The sequence below is a fragment of the Monodelphis domestica genome, chromosome 6, assembly GCF_027887165.1.
Source record: "Monodelphis domestica isolate mMonDom1 chromosome 6, mMonDom1.pri, whole genome shotgun sequence".
Classification (NCBI taxonomy): domain Eukaryota; kingdom Metazoa; phylum Chordata; class Mammalia; order Didelphimorphia; family Didelphidae; genus Monodelphis; species Monodelphis domestica.
Genome location: NC_077232.1, coordinates 212,906,795 through 212,923,420, shown reverse-complemented (window position 1 = coordinate 212,923,420; position 16,626 = coordinate 212,906,795). Strand labels below are relative to the sequence as shown.

Below are 16,626 nucleotides of genomic sequence, written 5' to 3'. Positions count from 1 at the left end.
CCTTCTTTCCAATAATGTTATCATATAGCCCCTTGGAAATGGGTCTTGGTCCTTTTGCTTCTACATTGTGCTCTTTTCTATTTTAGATAAAGAGGCTAGAGATTCTGACCTTGTGAACTTCAGAAAGTCAGAAGAGTAATGTTTTGGTTTTACATCCATGTAAGCATTGCCTAAGTAATGAAGAGTAACCTTTGGGAGTGACGTTTGGGACCCAGCCCAGCAGAAATTGAGGACAGAACTAATCAATTATCATAACAAAATTAGAGGTGAACTTGCTAAGATCAATGTTATATTGAATCAGTCTCACCAAACAGTGAAGGGGAATAGGAAAGTGTGTGAACATTAAAGGGATTTTTGAGAGAAAATGTTTGAACTTTTGTCTTTATTGCATTTTGAAAGTATGTCTTTATAAAAAGCTAACTAATGTTCAGTGATTAGATAAAACTATGGTGCTAGTTACTGGCACCTAACAATGAAAGGAACTCAACTGGTGGGGGCTCAAGCTGCTGGTAATAAAGAGATAGGCTATGAGGACATTCCTAGAATCTTGAAGGGAGTTGTAGTTGGCCTGGCCCTGAGGATAATAAACCCAGAGAATACTTGCTATACTATAATGAGGTCTGTAAAATATAAAAATAAATGTGTTTATATATTCATATATGTATTCATATATTCATATATATAATTGTTGTTGAGTCATTCCAGTTCTGTCCAACTCTCCATGACCACATCATTTTGGGGTTCTTTTGACAAAGATGCCGAAGTAGCTTTCCATTTCCTTTGTCAGGGAATGAAGGAAGAAAATACTTGATAAAAGGAAAACATTTAAAATAGATATTTCAAATTGATTCAATTTTAACTCATCAAGATTTAGTAAGAGGCTGATATATTATAGGCTGTGTTCTAAGATCTGGGGAAACAGAAAATAAAAGATTCCCTTGCCTATAAGGAGTTTACTTTTTTTTTTCTTTCTCCTCCATTATATTGTTGTCAAGCCTTCAAAGGCAGCAACCGTCTTTTGTTTATTTTTAGTATCACCAGTGCTTAGCAGAGTTCCCCAAACACATTAGGCCCTTAATAAATATTTATTTATTGATTGATTTTTCTTGATTGATTCTAAGGCACCCAAATAATTACATGAATAAATAATAAACATTCATAAAATAAACACAAAGTATATTGGGAGAGATACAGGTCAGGGGGCAAAGACACTAACAAGTCTGATAATAAGAAAAGGCCTCAAATAAGAGACAACACAAAGTGAGGTTGCAAAGAAACTAAGGAATCTAAAAGGGAATGGAGAAGTAAGATGAGAGGCATTCAAGAAATGGAAGACACTGTGCAAAGATAAAGGATCCAGAGATTGACATCATCCAAGAGGAGCAATAAATTGGTAGATGTGATTAGAAATAAAGAACATGATTAGTAGTATTGTGAGATTAGTTTGGAAAGGTAGATTGGACATAAGTTTTGCACATGTTAAGTGGTCAACTGGAGGAATTTTCATTTGTTAAATTTTATTTGTGGTTGGACTGATAATATATTAATTAGGTGGTCACCGGGGATTTTAACTTCTAAATCCCAAAATAAATTACTCAAGTAAATGGAATTTATGGTAGTTTATTTACAATATTTACAATAGAAGGAAGATATTAAGGAATGAGAGAGAGAGAAAAAAAAAATTCTGGCTTCTGATACATATTAGACTCTCTAAGCCCCAGCCAGTGGAAGAGAGTTCTAAGAAGATGGGTCTTACCTGGAGGTTTCACACCTCCAGAAAGGCGGGGTCTCTAAGTCAGATTTTCACTCACCAATGGTGATAGTCTAAAAGAAGTCTGGGTGTCTGCCTTCTGGTTGCTCCTCAAGGATCTGTCTCCCAGTTGCTCCTACGAGTCAGTGTCCAAATCTCCAAATGACTGTCCGAATGTCTGAATCTGAATGAATGATGTCCGTCTTCCCTTTAGCTCCAAGTAACTGATCACTCCAAATCCGGGTGACTAACTGTCCTCTTTAGTCTTTTTTTTTCTCTATTTAAAGACCTTTTTCTGTTGTGTCACCTCCCCTAAATTTTTGCATCTATCAATGACACCATTCTTTAGTTCTCACCTTCTCTGGTTAGATTATATCTTTTGGGGTTACTTAACACCTCTTTTGGTAAATTCCCCTTTTGTAGTTACTTAACACCTTTTTGTAGTTAATTCACCTTTTTGTAGTTACTTAACACCTTTTTGTAGTTAAAATCTAAAAATAGATTGTAGCTTACAATTCTAGCTTCACTCTAAAGGAAGAGCTAAGTACCTTCATTATTACAATCAGAAGATAGCTAAATCCAATCTTCACACATTCAATCCTAGAGAGAATGGGTCATTGAAATTTTTTGAGCAATGGTGTAATATGGTAAGATCTATGACTTAGGAATATAATTTAGACAACTATGTTAGAGAATGTATTGGACAGGAAAGAGACTAGAGGTACTAGAGGTAGGATGATGAATTAGGAAGCTTTTGTAATGTCTATATAAGAGGCGATGAAGACCTGAAAGAGGGAATGAAGACGCAACTACAATGGATGTTAATATAGAATGAAAAAGATGTGATACAGGAAGTCTTGAAATATAATGACTTTCAAAATTTTAGACATGCATGTGTTAGCTCCATGTTTTCTTTCTGGCACTGACACCTTCTTTCAACTCTAATGATTTGCTACCAGTTGAAAAGATGGGCAAATGACTAAATGTTCTATAAAGAAAGATAAATTCATTCAATGTAGATTAGGCATATATCTGTGATGGAAGACCCTATTGTCTCTTTTCCTTTCATCTAATTAGAATATAAAAGAGAAGAAATTAATTGGTATTCTCCATAACCAAACCTATTGCAATGCTCAACTTGCTCAACCTTGAGTCATTGCTCTTGTCAGTTAAATGATGAATAAATTTATCAACAGAGTAAAAGTATAATTGGATCCCTTGAATAAAACCTGAAATAATTCAATTTCTCCCATGTTTATTTTTTCTTCAAAATAAGTATTTATTGATGCTTAAAAATATTACTATCACTTCTCAATAATCACATTCATACAATTCTCCATTGTGACAAAATATGTTTGAGGAAAAGAAAGAAAAATATTAATCATTTCTTTTTTTACTTAAAAATTATATTTAATTAATTTAGAATATTTTTCCATTGTTACATGATTCATATTCTTTCTTTCCCCTCCTTCCACCCCCCTCCTGTAGCCAACAAGCAATAATCATTTCTGACATGGCTTGGCCCATTTTGTCACTGTAGTTCCATGACCTTTTTATTGAAAGCTGTAATAGTTAAAGGAATTGTTGAGGGAAGAAGAAGTACAGGGGGTAAGGAAGGTTTTGTAACAGGGAAAGGAGGAGTTGAAGGGATAGAGGGAATATGGATGCCAGTGAGGTAAAAGGAGACATCCCCTGCTGAGAGGCTATCTTTGAAATTTGGGGTTCCCAAGAAATGAGCCACCTATGATAGCCAGAGTCTTCTCTATTGATTGATGTTGAAGATACCCCAGCCAGGTAAGCATGGACCACCCTGAGGGACAAGCCTTTCCCTGGACCAAGGTCACCTGGCAGGGGTCCAATAAGGACTGTTTATGGTTGAATAGCTTTCCTGAGGTTTGGCTCCCTCTATGTCCACCTGAAATGACAGTCCTCTATCTGACTGCAGTTATTTAAATAAAGATGAATTTAATAACAAGTTTGGATTGGTAAATCCAAAATCAAGGAAAGAGGGAATTGGGATTTCCCTAGATTGGGTTTGAGTCTTTCTCACCTTTGGAGTTGAGGCCAGGACTCATAGGCTGGTGAAGGGTTCCTTTTATTCCTGTCTATGCTAATCTATGCCAGTTTTCTTAAGTTCAAAGTCTTAGCAATAGACAGCAAGATGAAGAAAAGGTTCTGATCTTCAGAGCTGGTTGGATTTGTCTCTTCAGGCTGATGCCCCTAAAGACAAGCCTTACAGTTCGAACTGCCCTTCTTAAAGCCTTTTGTTCGATGACATGATCACAAGAATCGAGTTAGAGCACTCAGTTAGGAAAATCAGGAATAGAGGTACTTCTATCCAGAGACAAGGAGAGAGTGCACCTTCCAGTTCGAGGGCCAGGAAAGAGAAAGAGCTTTGAGAGCAATTGTCACTCTCTAAGTTCCCCTCCCCCCACCAACTCTCATCCTTGTCAATATCTTCTCTTTAACATTTCAACTGCTCTTTATTCCACCTGAGTGACAGAAAGTCCAAAACTTGTTTCAGTTTTCCTTTCCACAATGTACAACAATATGCTTCACTTTTAGTTTTCTGGAGTCAAGAATGATCATTTTTAAAAATCAGATTTCTGTTGTTTTTCATGCTTTTTCTTCTTATCTTCGAGAAATTCTGCATTTAGCTCTGATAATTTTACTCTATATCAGTTTAATGAAGTCTTTCCAAACTTAGATATATTCCTATAGCATTTGTGGTTTAAATTCTCTTTCATGTTAGCTAATCTGATGTGTGAATTGTTACCTCAGCTGTTTTAATTTTCTTTTCTCTATTCATGATTTAGATAATTTTTCATACTCTTGATAGTTTTGATTTCTTCTTCTGAAAACTACTTGTTTCTTTATTTTTAACATTTATCAATTGGGGAATGACTTCTGTTCTTATAAATTTTAAACATTTTCCTATGTATTTATGTAATGAGTTAATTTCTGGAGAAAGTAGCTATATTTTTTTTCTCAAGTTTCCTGTTCTCATTCTAATTCTGACCACATTGATTTTGGTTACACAAAAAGAAAAAAAATTAAATTAATTTAAATGACCATTTTATCTCCCATGATGCTCTTTATCTTGTTTGTCATAAACTCTTCCCTAAGATACAGTTGGCAGGAAATGTCTTCCATTCTTCTCTAATTTGATTTATATCTAAATCACATATCCATTTTAAGTTTATATAAGAATACCATATTGTATTTTGTCTATGCATAATTTCTGCCTATTTTCTAATATTTCTTGCAGATTTTATCTATTAGATTTATTGATTTGAAAATCACATGTCACTTTATCATTTCAACAAGTTCAAATTAATAGAAACATAAATAGAACATGTCGTTCATTTTCATTTAATTTACTTCTCATCCAATATCTCTACTACTAATTACGACCTGTCTTTTGACTATTGCTGAGTAGGCAATGAGTGATTAAGAAGTACTTCCTTCGTTAGAAAGAGAATTAGAGAAAAAAGGGCGAGCAGGCCCTTGAAAAGCTGAATTTCGGGAACCAAAGAGAGGACGGCTGTTGTTGATATCATAAAATGTCACATGGCCATCCTCATAGTCAAGTAAAATGCCAATCTTTTGTATAGGAATATTACAAAAGAAAGTTGATGGACTCCAGATAAGTATTTCATTATCAACTTTTAAGCCTATTATAGCTGTTATATACCGAGAAAATATGGAGACATTCTCATTTTTTCTGACTGAATCGTCACAGATTCCAAGTACCCATTCTTTATGACTTTCCACATCTACTTCCCAGTAGTGTGTTCCACTTGTAAAGGTCTGAGCCCCCAACATAGTAACAAAATAGTCAAGTCTTTCTGGTTTGTAAGGCTGGTCTTGTGAGCCATGTCTAAGCTTTAAACGCTTAAACTCTTCAGGCACAATGAGATGAAAACTGTCTGTTTCAGGATCCAGTGTGATATCCGCTATAGAAAAAGAAATAGAATTATTAACCATGGATGCCAGATCTTGGAGGTTAAAAGCAACTCCCCTCCCAAATTCCTTAATAATGAACAACTCCAACTTTGGGACATGAAAATTCACTTGGAATTACATAAGAACTCTTGAGGGGACTGTCCTGCCTTTGCCTCTGAAATTTATGGGGGAAAGCATCTTAGTTTTCTAATACCTTGTTTTCCTACTATTTAAAATGAAGGTGGATTACAATGAAATAAATATTAGGTTCATTAAAAAACAATGATCTATGTTTTAAGATATTCATTACATTTTGGAGAATGACTTTTTAATTCAGCAGTTACTATATTTCAGTAGAAAGTCATGGCTTGGAAGATATGGAGTATCTGTGATGGAGTTATTGTGTTGGGATGATCATTGACAAAGTATGTACTAACACAGGTGGAAAATGTAAGCATTGGGTCCTTGGTGAAAAGGACATTTTTGTACCAACTACTTTTTTCAAAGACCAGATAAAAGAGGGATTCACTCTTTTTAGTTCTTCCAGAGATCCCTGTCCTCAAAGAGATGATTGGAAGTTACTTGAGACCTACATAAATACCTAATCAAGATAGTGGACTAAATCCATTAAAAAGGTACAAAATTGGGATAGTAGGAGGGAGGAAAGAAAGGACATTTATATGAAGGAGTTAGATATGGAAGGAAACAAAGGAAGAAAATGAGACAGGGAGGATTATACAGAGGAAGGGAGAAAAGGAGTCAGAGAGTCAATGAAGAACTGAATGATTACTTGAAAATCCCTGAAATTGCATTGGAGGCAAGTAGTTACTGAATGCTGACAAGGAAAGAAGGCATCTGGGTAGCAAAACTTGGTGACAGTGTTTAGACTTCATTGTGTGGACTTTGGATATTAGAATGATGTGATGGCATTTGAATAAGATCCAAGGTTCACCATCAATTCCCAGCAAGGATGGATTGGAACAGGAACAACTTAGATACACAAAGCATATCAAGGAACATATTATAAACAATCCATTACTATGCCATCCCTAGAGATGGAGTATTGCTGTAAGGTGATGGAGCTTCTGGAACTAGAACAAGACTCAGCCATAGCCTGACCAATGGGGAATCAATAGGATGTTTTTTTCACTGAAATGCTTGTGAGAAACATGTTACCTGACCATCTTAGTGTTGAAGAAATGTCATTGAATTACTCCATAGGAATACCTAGTGAAATAATTCCCTTTCTTCCCATCATCTCTTGCATCTATTCACCTCAGGAGAAGCTGGAATCTTCTTCCTAATCTGGAGATACTTTTTTTCATATAATTCTCTCTATCAAAAACCTTCTTTTCTATGATTCTTAGAGTCAGTGATGCCTCTTCTCATGAATATTTATCCATATTGGCTCCTTTTCCCACACATTTATTTTCTCATTGAGTCTGCAGAGAAAACTCAGGCAGGTGAAATTTTGACTAAGCCTAGCTTTCCTGAACAGTCTCAGAATTTGGAATAGAGCATCAGAGAAAGCTCAAGAACCAAAAGTTGATTCCTTTCCATAAAGGTTCAAAAGCCACCTAATAGGAAAATGAATACAATGGAAGAGAGACTATACAAAAGAATTCTCATAGTAAAGAATAAGCACTCCAGGTTTCCAGAATACTCATCATCAGTATCAATTTAAAAAGTCACCCCAAATGCACATTATCAAGAATAAATGGAAAATGACTGAGCTAATAAGTGAAAAAGTAGGATCAGTCATGCCTGTTGAGATAACAAAGGGGGAAACTGGAAAGCACTTCTTCAGTAGTCATGTGAGGGTTGTGACAGTGGCTGACACCACATAAAAAGTACCAGGCTGAAGATTGTGTGAAACTGAACACCTCGATGGCAGAGGGGTCCCAAGGGATTGAAATCTTGAGGAGGAGAAAATTCTGGCTGGTAGAGGAGTTGGTCTCAGTCTTGAGAAGCCAAATACAGAAGGTAGGAAAAAGACTTTATTCCTAGGGTTACCCACTTTTTCCCCGCTGGTGACTGAAAATCTTTCCCCTCAACACTGCAGGGACTTTCTAAAGAGAAACCTGAGCAGACTTTACCTCAGTTCCTGTTGCCAAGGGATGAGTCAACCTGACTTTCTTTCAGGTGCTCATGCTGCAAAGGCCTGAGTTCCTCCCAAACTTGAGGAGGGAGGGGAAAGGGTTTAGATAGAGTCAGGGATCCCCTTTCCTCACTTTCTTTTCCCATTTCTTCCCTGCTGGTTATTCTTTGTATTACCTGACTGAGTCGACATTAAAATAGCTATCTTTTCCCAAAGCTGAGTGTGAGTGAATAGATCAAGGGGAAACCCTTTGGTTTCGAGTAGTGGAGGGGGGCAAGAGGGACAAGAGAGAATCTGGGAAAGCAGCCTTAGCTAAGGAGGGAAGGCAGAAGAGGGAAATATCCAAACCACCTCTCCTCTCTCTGAGCAATCTCATTACATCTTCTGTCTCCTCTGTACCCCACTTTGAGAAGGGAGGTTCCCCTCTCTTTCACTTTCTCCATACTGAAAGTCTTAACCCCTAGAGTACACATTAACCTCCTCTTTTAATACAGGGTAGAAATGATCTTTATGGTGTAGCAGAAGGCGTCATTTGGGCTGACTAAAAGCAGACACTTAGGTAATACATTGTAAACAATATGGGAGCTCCTGGGAGTTGCCTGAATGTCAACTGAGAAAGGTATACATGACTTACTTTCATAGCACCTGAGAATGTCTATTAAACCAGTCATCGGATAAGTTGAATAAGTAATCGATAAACCCTCTGGTCCTTGAAGTAGCAGCTCCTCATTCCTAAAAAAAAATGATGAACTCAGTTATAGTTGTCCTACAAAGATCTCCAAAATACTTCCTGCATCAAATACTTCATTATATTCCATCAGATTAGACTCTCGTTACCCCCTTCAAAGAGCCAGACTTCACAGATTCTGATTTTCTGATTTAGTAGAGCAAAGAAGGGAGCCTTACCTTTCCAGGATGCCTTTCATATCCTGGGGAAAGAAAATAAAGAGACAGAGTTAGTGTTTTGTTCCTTGGTCTGATTCCTTAACATTATCTTTCTCAGAGAACCCAGACACATGGCCTCAGTTCTATCACTCACTTATAGGCCTTTTCCAGGGACATTAACATATGGGAACAATTCAATTTTGTGCAGAATTGCTGAGAGGGATCTCTGGTTGTCTCTATAAATTTCTCTCTCTAAATCTGGGGAACATTGTTTTAGGCCCATGATGTGAGATATTGCTCCACATTTCTTCTTCCTCTCTCAATAAATATATTCCATTTTAAAGATGTGTTTCCTTGGCCTCTTTGAATAGTGGCTAAAAAGGGCACCTAATATTATTTTCAAGATACACTTCACACAATAGCATTTGAGAATCTCCATGCTACATGTTACTACTACTCAGCCCTGCTCAACAAAAAACAAGTGCACATCAGGAATCAAATGAAAAGTCTGAACTGGTCCTTTCTTGCAAATAGTTCTGAAACCCTTTTCTTGGTGTTCTTTGGAAAGGGGATGAACTCCTCACTTCTAAAGCAATACTATATATATATATGTTTCACACACTCACCTGGAGCATTTCCAAGGGTTCCGCATCCAAGCTCTCCTCTATTTCTAATATTCTTTGTTGCAGTTGTTGAATTTGTTGGGACAGAGAGGCCTCTTTCTCCTCAAATTTTGCTAGATTTTCATTTATTTCCTGGTCCATTGCTTGCATTTGTTTATTTTCTTCTTTCCATAAGAACTCATGCATTCCTCTGTATTCAAATTTAATTAACTCCTTATAGTAATTTGTGTGCCTCTGTCCCAGGAGAAATTAGGAAAAAGGAAAGAATTGAAAAGTTTATAATAGAATGGGGTGCATGCCAAACATGTGTGCTCCTTATTAAATCTATTTTTCCATCTCAGAAGATTCATGGACTCTTAAAACCAGACAGCTTTTTTTGGCTGCTGGACCCAAGTCTTCTATTTCAGGACTCATGAGATATCCTGTCTGGTGAAGGTCTTTTTTCTTTAAAAAAGTACTTAATGATGGAAATCATAGAAAGTGATAATTTATAAAGGAAATGTCCTTAAAAATACAACAAAGATCATTTTCTTCCTCAAAATACCCAGTTTCTTTGTACATATATTTTAACAACTTACATGCAAAAAAAGTTCTTTTACAAGCATCAAGTATGAAATTATTTTCCCAAAAGAGTATAAATATATTTCATTCTTTGCTCAATTATCTGAATCTGTCCCTTTGCAAAAACACTCTTTCTGTTATTTTCATCACCAATTATTTCTGAGAGCTACCTTCAAGGAACAATTTACCTAATAATTTACTAAGAAAAGAGGCAGATACTGACCTTAAAATATGCCTTTTTTTTCCTCAATTTGTTGATTGCCTTTTTAAATTCTTCCTCCTTTTTCTGCAACACATTTCCTGTCTCTTGAAGTTTCTTCTGCAAGACAAAAAAAATCTTGATCAAACCTTTTTTGGACCTAAAAGGCCAACATGCTTTATAATGATTGGCTAATAAGAGGTAACACTCATATAATCCTGTGAGGCTATTAAAGTTCTATGTCTGTTTCCATTGGAACTTCACAATAAATGTAAAAATCAGGGGCTCTTCTTATTATTAGCATTTTAAAAATGAGAACACTGAGACCAAGAAGGATCTGCAAAGACCAGTGAACATAAATCGGTTGTGTAAGTGTCAGTGAAGTCCTAGATGTGAGGCCCCTACATAATCCTTGTGCCCTGTAGGTTAAGCTGTGGGTCCATATGCCAGTGGCCCCAAGTGGTCCCAAAGAAGTCCATGAACAGAAGCCATTTGACTCCAGGATTGGTACAATCTTACCTTGCACTTGTCAGCAGCCATTTGCAAAGGAAGATCTTGGTGATCCTTGTGCTCTTGGGTTAATAAGCAGGAATCACAGATTGGTTTTTGGCCTTGCTCACAAAAGAGCTTTTCTTTTTCTCCATGTTGATCACAGGTGGTCAGAAGTGTCGGGCTCAGCAGTAAATGCTGTCTCAGAGTTTTGCCAGTGATGGACAAATTCTGCAGGTTCTCGTTGGGCACAATGTCACTGTACCTAATGACAGCTCTGCACTCAGGACAAGTTAGTGTAGCATCAGCTTGTTCATCGCACTGGAGGAGACAGTCTTTGCAAAAAGTATGCCCACATTTGAGGGCAGTCACCGGGTCTGTGAAGTAGCCCAGACAGATGGAGCAAGTGAGTTCTGCCTTGAGACTTTTAATCAAGTCTTTAGCCTCCATGTTCCTAAGCCTGGTGAGAAAGTCAGTGAAAAGTTAGACCAGAGGATTCCTGTGCCATCAGAGACATCTCAGAACTTTTGTGTATTCCAGAGATTCAAAGGGAATGGAGAGACTTCAATAGAGATGGTCCCATATGTACCACATGTACTCAATAGAGAAAATGGGGAGACCAAGTCAGGCCTGCCTTCAAATGGAGACAAGAAATAAAACAAAGGAACTCATCCTTTGTGAGCTAAGGGAGTGTCCTATCTTACCAGAGGGTGTCCTCCCTAGTGCTCTTGAAAAGACTAAAGAAATGTGTTCTTGACTAGGGCCAGGACTGAACTTGTCCCCAGGACTGAACTTGAGCACTCTCCTCCAGGGAAGCAGATGATGGGGGCTCTGTTTCATCTCTTCTCACTCTCCCCTTATTCTTCTCTTCTCCCACAATTAAGGTTATCATCTTTTGAAGAAAATATCTTTGCTTCCTCTCAAATACTAATAAAAGTCCCTGGCTTGGCCAACCTTTTTACTTTATTCCATAATGCAAGAAAGACTGATCTTGTTTCAAGGGCTCAGTACAATCACATATTTGGTTGTCTAACAAAGTTGTATGAGAGTGAAAATCTAAAATCATTGTTTCTGTACCCCTCAATTTGGTTCCTAACTCTGAACTTAAACTCAGCTATTTTTTTCCTTCAGCCTCTCTAATTTCTTAATTATTTACTGGACTAAGAAAGCCCATTTTAGAGATAGAGAGAAAAAGAGAAAAAGATTTTTTTCCAAAAGCATCTTACCTCTGATTCTGTCCTCCAGTGTTCCTTTAAGGATAGATAAGGCTTACTCTTTCCCTTGAGCTCCAACACCAAAAGAGGTTAGGAATAAGTTGTTGTAAGAACTGAGTCTTTTTATAGGAGTCCTTTTGATGAGCCCCTCCCTGGACTCCACCCACAAAAGGTGACAACTCCTGTGTTTTGGTAAGTACTTCACCTCTCTACCATAGGGGGTGAGTTCTCACCTTTGTATTTGACAGAGAACTGTGGGGTTCACACCTAGACCCTTCCAAACTCAGGCCTCTAAGTTCAAATGGAAACTTTCCTCTATTTCTTCCTTCTCAGATATTCCTCATGAGAGAGATAATACTAGCTTTTCCCCAGAACTCTATCAGCCAGAGTTTTATGACTGAGTTGTTGGGAATCTTTGGGAAATCTGTTGAAAATGAGTTTTCTTTTACTCTCCCCAGAAAAGGTGAGAAGTGCTGTGTGTTCACAGTGCTTCCAGGTTCTTCCATGGGCCTGAGTTTTCCCCTTTGTCCTGTTTTTTAGAGTAATGAGCTATCATTCATAATGGTGTTCACACCTAGACCCTTCCAAAGTCAAGCCTCTAAGTTCAAATGGAAACTTACCTCTCTGCTGTGGTGTAGGCCAGCCTCAAAGAGATGGGGTCTTGGAGGTTGGATGGTGTCAGTGGAATGATGAACACGATAGAGATTTTGTATTCAGCCCATAGCACAGGTTTCACAAGGAAAACTGCTCTGCCTTGGCTGAAGCATGACTTTAATTTATACCCTCAGGGTCATACATCTTCTAGGCACACTTTTTCATTCTCAACATATATGCTTCCAAAAATATTAACAGCAGAGAAGAAGTCTAATGAGATAGTCAACAAAACATTATTGCTAAGTGTGGGGTCAGAGGGTAGAATCAGCATGACCCAGATTTAGGTTGGGGAATTCTCAGCACAGATTTGCCAGAAGTTTTATGCCTAGAAAACAGGGTCCTATCTAAGTAAGTTCATAAGAATCTTTAAGTTTAATTCTATAATTATAATCTTTTGATAATATTCTAGGAGGATTAAAATGGAACATGAGTATTAAACCTGCAAGCACTTTGCTCTCATCTATTGTTCCTGGGACTAAGTAAGAATAATAATCATAGCAATTCCAATAATAAGTGGATGTTAATAAGGAAAGTCACTCAGGGGGCTTTCAGTGGGTGTTACCATCTTTCCTGGGGGCTGCTTTACAATCCCGAGTTTCCATGTCTGAACATGTCAAATGGTCTTTGATAGCTCCCAGCACCTCTAATTCCTTCCTTCTCAGATATTCCTCTTTGAAGAGATAATATTAGCTTTCCCCCAGAAACTCTATCAGTCAAGGTTTAAAGACTGAATTACTGGGAATCTTTGGGAAATCTGTTGAGAAAGAGTTTTCCCTTACTCTTCCCAGAAAAGGTGAGAAGTACTGTGTGTTCACAGTGCTTCCAGTTTCTTCCATGGGCCTAAGTTCTCTCCTTTGTCCTGTTTTTTTAGAGTAATGAGCTATCATTCACAATGGTGCTCACACTTAAGACACCAGGCCAAAGTTGTCTTGGCTCCAAGTTCACCAGTGTAAGGAAAAGATTAGAGCACAAGATGATTTTGCAAGAAAGTAAGAGGTGGAAATTTGAATGAATTGCCAAGCAATCAGAGGGAGAGAAGATGCCAATAGAATTTGTTTAGGAGGCAGTTGAGAAGCCCAGCAGCTGGAACTGCTTCACTTCTTCCCTTCTGATGGTTGGGAAGAGGCTGATAGACAGACTTGCTCCTGATCTATGATTAATTATCGACTGAGTATTAAGAAGATTTGGAGTTTAGCTCTGAAGAATCTTTGTCAGTTTGGGCATCAATATCTCTCCATAGAGAAAAATTAACTTTCTTTATTGAATTGAACCCTTTGTGAAAATCTATCAATCAATAAGGAAACCATTAGAGATTAGGGAAACCTTATTCCCCTTTTTCCTGTTCCATTTCCCCTATTCCCTCTTCCTTAAGAATAAAACTCCTTTTTGTAAAGATCTAAATTATGAGGCTAGTGCTTGGAGAAACTCTTAAATCTTACCAGTCTGAGAAGAGCCATTAAAATCAGTTGAGAAAGAAACAGGAAGTGGTGTGGAGGGAAGGAGAACAAAATTCTACCATTGCCTTAGCTGGCTTCCTGTGTCCAGGTCTTATTACCATAAATCTTTTAGTAATAGCATCAATTACATCAGGTCATTGGGAACTTGGTAGAAATGATTCAGTTTTGTTTTGAATATTTTGAGAAAAGTAATACTGTTTTTTGATGGCTTCTTTGTTTTCATGTCTTCCTGGAAAGGAGAGAAAAGATCTACACAAGGAGAACAGGAGTATAAAAATAGAAGTTATTGATAAAATTTATTTTGGGATCTGTCTTGCCTCAGTCTCCTACTTCTCCTTCCTCTGCATTTTCCTTTTTCTTTGTTTGCACGTGCCATATTTAATATAGTCTATTTACTAATACATTCATTTTGTGTAAATATTTTCCCTGATTTAATGGAATATCCTTGTGGCCAGTGTGGTCTTTTTGTAGCTGAATATCTCACTTCAGGCTCAGCAGTACCTTGATCTAAAAGTGTAACTTAAGAAATGCTTTGGAGTGAAGTCTATTACACTGTTAACTGAATTCTATGGTCTAAGTGCCTGATGATCTCTGATCAACTTTTCTTTTTTTTTTTTAACCCTTACCTTCTGTCTTGGAATGAATACTGTGTATTGGTTCCAAGGCAGAAGAGTGGTAAGGGCTAGGCAATGGGGGTTAAGTTTCTTGCCCAGGGTCACACAGCTGGGAATGTCTGAGGCCAGATTTGAACCCAGGACCTCCCGTCTCTAGGCCTGGCTCTCAATCCACTCTTCCCTCCTCCTCTTCCTCTTCCTCCTCCTCCTCTACCCAGCTGCCCCCAGATCAACTTTTCTAATGGTGATGTTTTCTAAACTGAAGGAACTAATATAGTGATGGGGATCTCTTGACTCTTGGTCATGGGATCAGTAATCTCTGGAGAATGAAAAGGGAAAGTATTAATCACAGCTTGGGCTACAGTAATTTAGAGGGAGAATTTATAGTTATCTCTTATTCAAAATATTTCTACATTATATCTAAGTCTCTCTTATATAACAGAAAAAAAAAAAACTTGGAAAAAGACAAGATAAAAGAGGATTTCAGACTCCTGCTTGTTCGCCAGACTGTTAAGATTAAAATTCTCTGGAGAATGTGTAGTCATTTAAAATTATTTATTAAATGGTGAAAAGTAGGTCTTCCACCAGGCAGGTTGCCTAGTTCACCTAAGCTAGCTGCTCACAAGGACCTGAGTTCATTTTGTCTCTGACATCTAATGATTGACCAAATTTCTCTCTCTGATAGTGAACAGGAAGTATAGAAGTGGAAGCAGAGGTTTAAAGCAAGGCAGATTAATAGGGTTTGGGTGTTATCAGAAGGAAAATCCTCACTTTCCAGAAGCTTCTACCCATGCTTAACTGTTCACAGGAGTGGCCTCTTCAGCACTAGGGGAGTGTGAACTCCATTAAAAGAGCAAGGGTGGCTCCAAGCATTACCAATATTGTCTGATACTGGATAATCCTTTCTTCTTCTTGTACTAAAACTCATACCAAGCTTTTACAAAGGAAAAAATCATGTGTATATGTATGCTGAAAATCATGGCCATGTTAGAAATAAGGCAAATTTAACTTTTAAATGATCAATCTGTACTTAAAAAAAAAAAAAGACATGTTTAACAGTTGCCTATGTTAAACTGTTGTTTATTCGGGTTTGAGAAATGATGTTTTTGGTCTTTTTCTTCTCTTGTACAGTGGTTATCTTCTTGTAAAACTGCCTTAACAGTCAGACTTTAAGCCAGCCTAAAGGTAAGTGACAGGCATCATCTGTTGATGAGTTAGGGAAATATCAATCCTAAACATGAGAAGATTACCCCTGGTGGGATGGGCAGAGCAAAAGCAGGTGCAATGGGGCACAGAGAGCTTAGTCAGATATCAAAGATGCCATCCTGGGCCATCACCACTTTCCTTGTCTTTAGTTTTTCCACTGGCTTCCACTGGGTTCTGAAAAACAGTGAAGCTACTGTGTAGCACCGACTCTCCTAAAATCAATTCACATATAAGTCATAAATCACCTCCTGATGTCATTGGTCCTCCTTGGAAAGGAAGAATCAACAACAACAAAAACAACAAAACAAGAAAGGAAGGGAAATTTTCCTCTGATTCATAGAAATTTACAGCATTATAAACTAATTTGAGTGTAACTTTGTTACTAAGAAGTGATATCTTGACTGTAAATGTCCATATTGTGGTTTATTTTTATATTGCTAAATGTTCTTTTATAATTGCTAAAGTCTCTTTCTAGATTTTTGGAGGTTTGCAACTAGGAATTAAGATTACTCAAAAACAGCACATGCCTCTCTCCTATTCCTAAGAAGTGAAAGATGTATTCATTTTAGTAGGTGATTGCACACATAGAGAATTTAAAAAAATTAGTTTGTAATGATTCATCTGAATTTAATTGTTTAGGTAAATTAGTAGCAAAGTCACCGAAATTGAAATGATTTGAGAAAGTTTTTGAACTTAAGATAAAGATAAAAACCTTTCTGGAGAGTATTTATTAGAAATTTCAGATAGGTAGTGTTCTATCTAGTTATAGCATTTCCCAAAGGGAAACTAGAAATAATTTTGCAGCATGAAATTATTTGAGTATAGCATACTGAAATTCTTTCCTATCAGGACCATTAGAAGGGTGGGTGTCCCAATCCCTGCAGTCTCATGAGCTTCTGAGACTATTGCCAGGCATCTGAAAAAAAGAGCA

The 16,626-nt window shown here is 37.3% G+C and overlaps 1 protein-coding gene across 1 annotated transcript; it reads right to left on the bottom strand.

The window, feature by feature from the left end:
• Positions 1-5,200: 5,200 nt before the first annotated feature.
• Positions 5,201-11,000, bottom strand: LOC103094955 (probable E3 ubiquitin-protein ligase TRIML1). The gene is made up of 5 exons (XM_007496324.2): positions 10,581-11,000; positions 9,305-9,535; positions 8,700-8,722; positions 8,428-8,525; positions 5,201-5,706 (listed from the first exon to the last, which is right to left on the bottom strand). Exons 1-5 carry the CDS (start codon positions 10,998-11,000, stop codon positions 5,201-5,203), a joined length of 1,278 nt encoding a protein of 425 aa, XP_007496386.2.
• Between the last annotated feature and the right edge of the window lie 5,626 nt (positions 11,001-16,626).

Excerpts from the sequence above, each read along its gene's own strand:
- LOC103094955 (XM_007496324.2), bottom strand. The coding sequence starts at position 11,000 with ATGGAGGCTAAAGACTTGATTAAAAGTCTCAAGGCAGAACTCACTTGC. Across the intron at positions 9,536-10,580 it reads TGGCTGCTGACAAGTGCAAG|AGGCACACAAATTACTATAA; the intron begins GTAAGATTGTAC and ends CTCCTGGGACAG. Across the intron at positions 8,526-8,699 it reads ATGAAAGGCATCCTGGAAAG|GAATGAGGAGCTGCTACTTC; the intron begins GTAAGGCTCCCT and ends ATTTTTTTTTAG.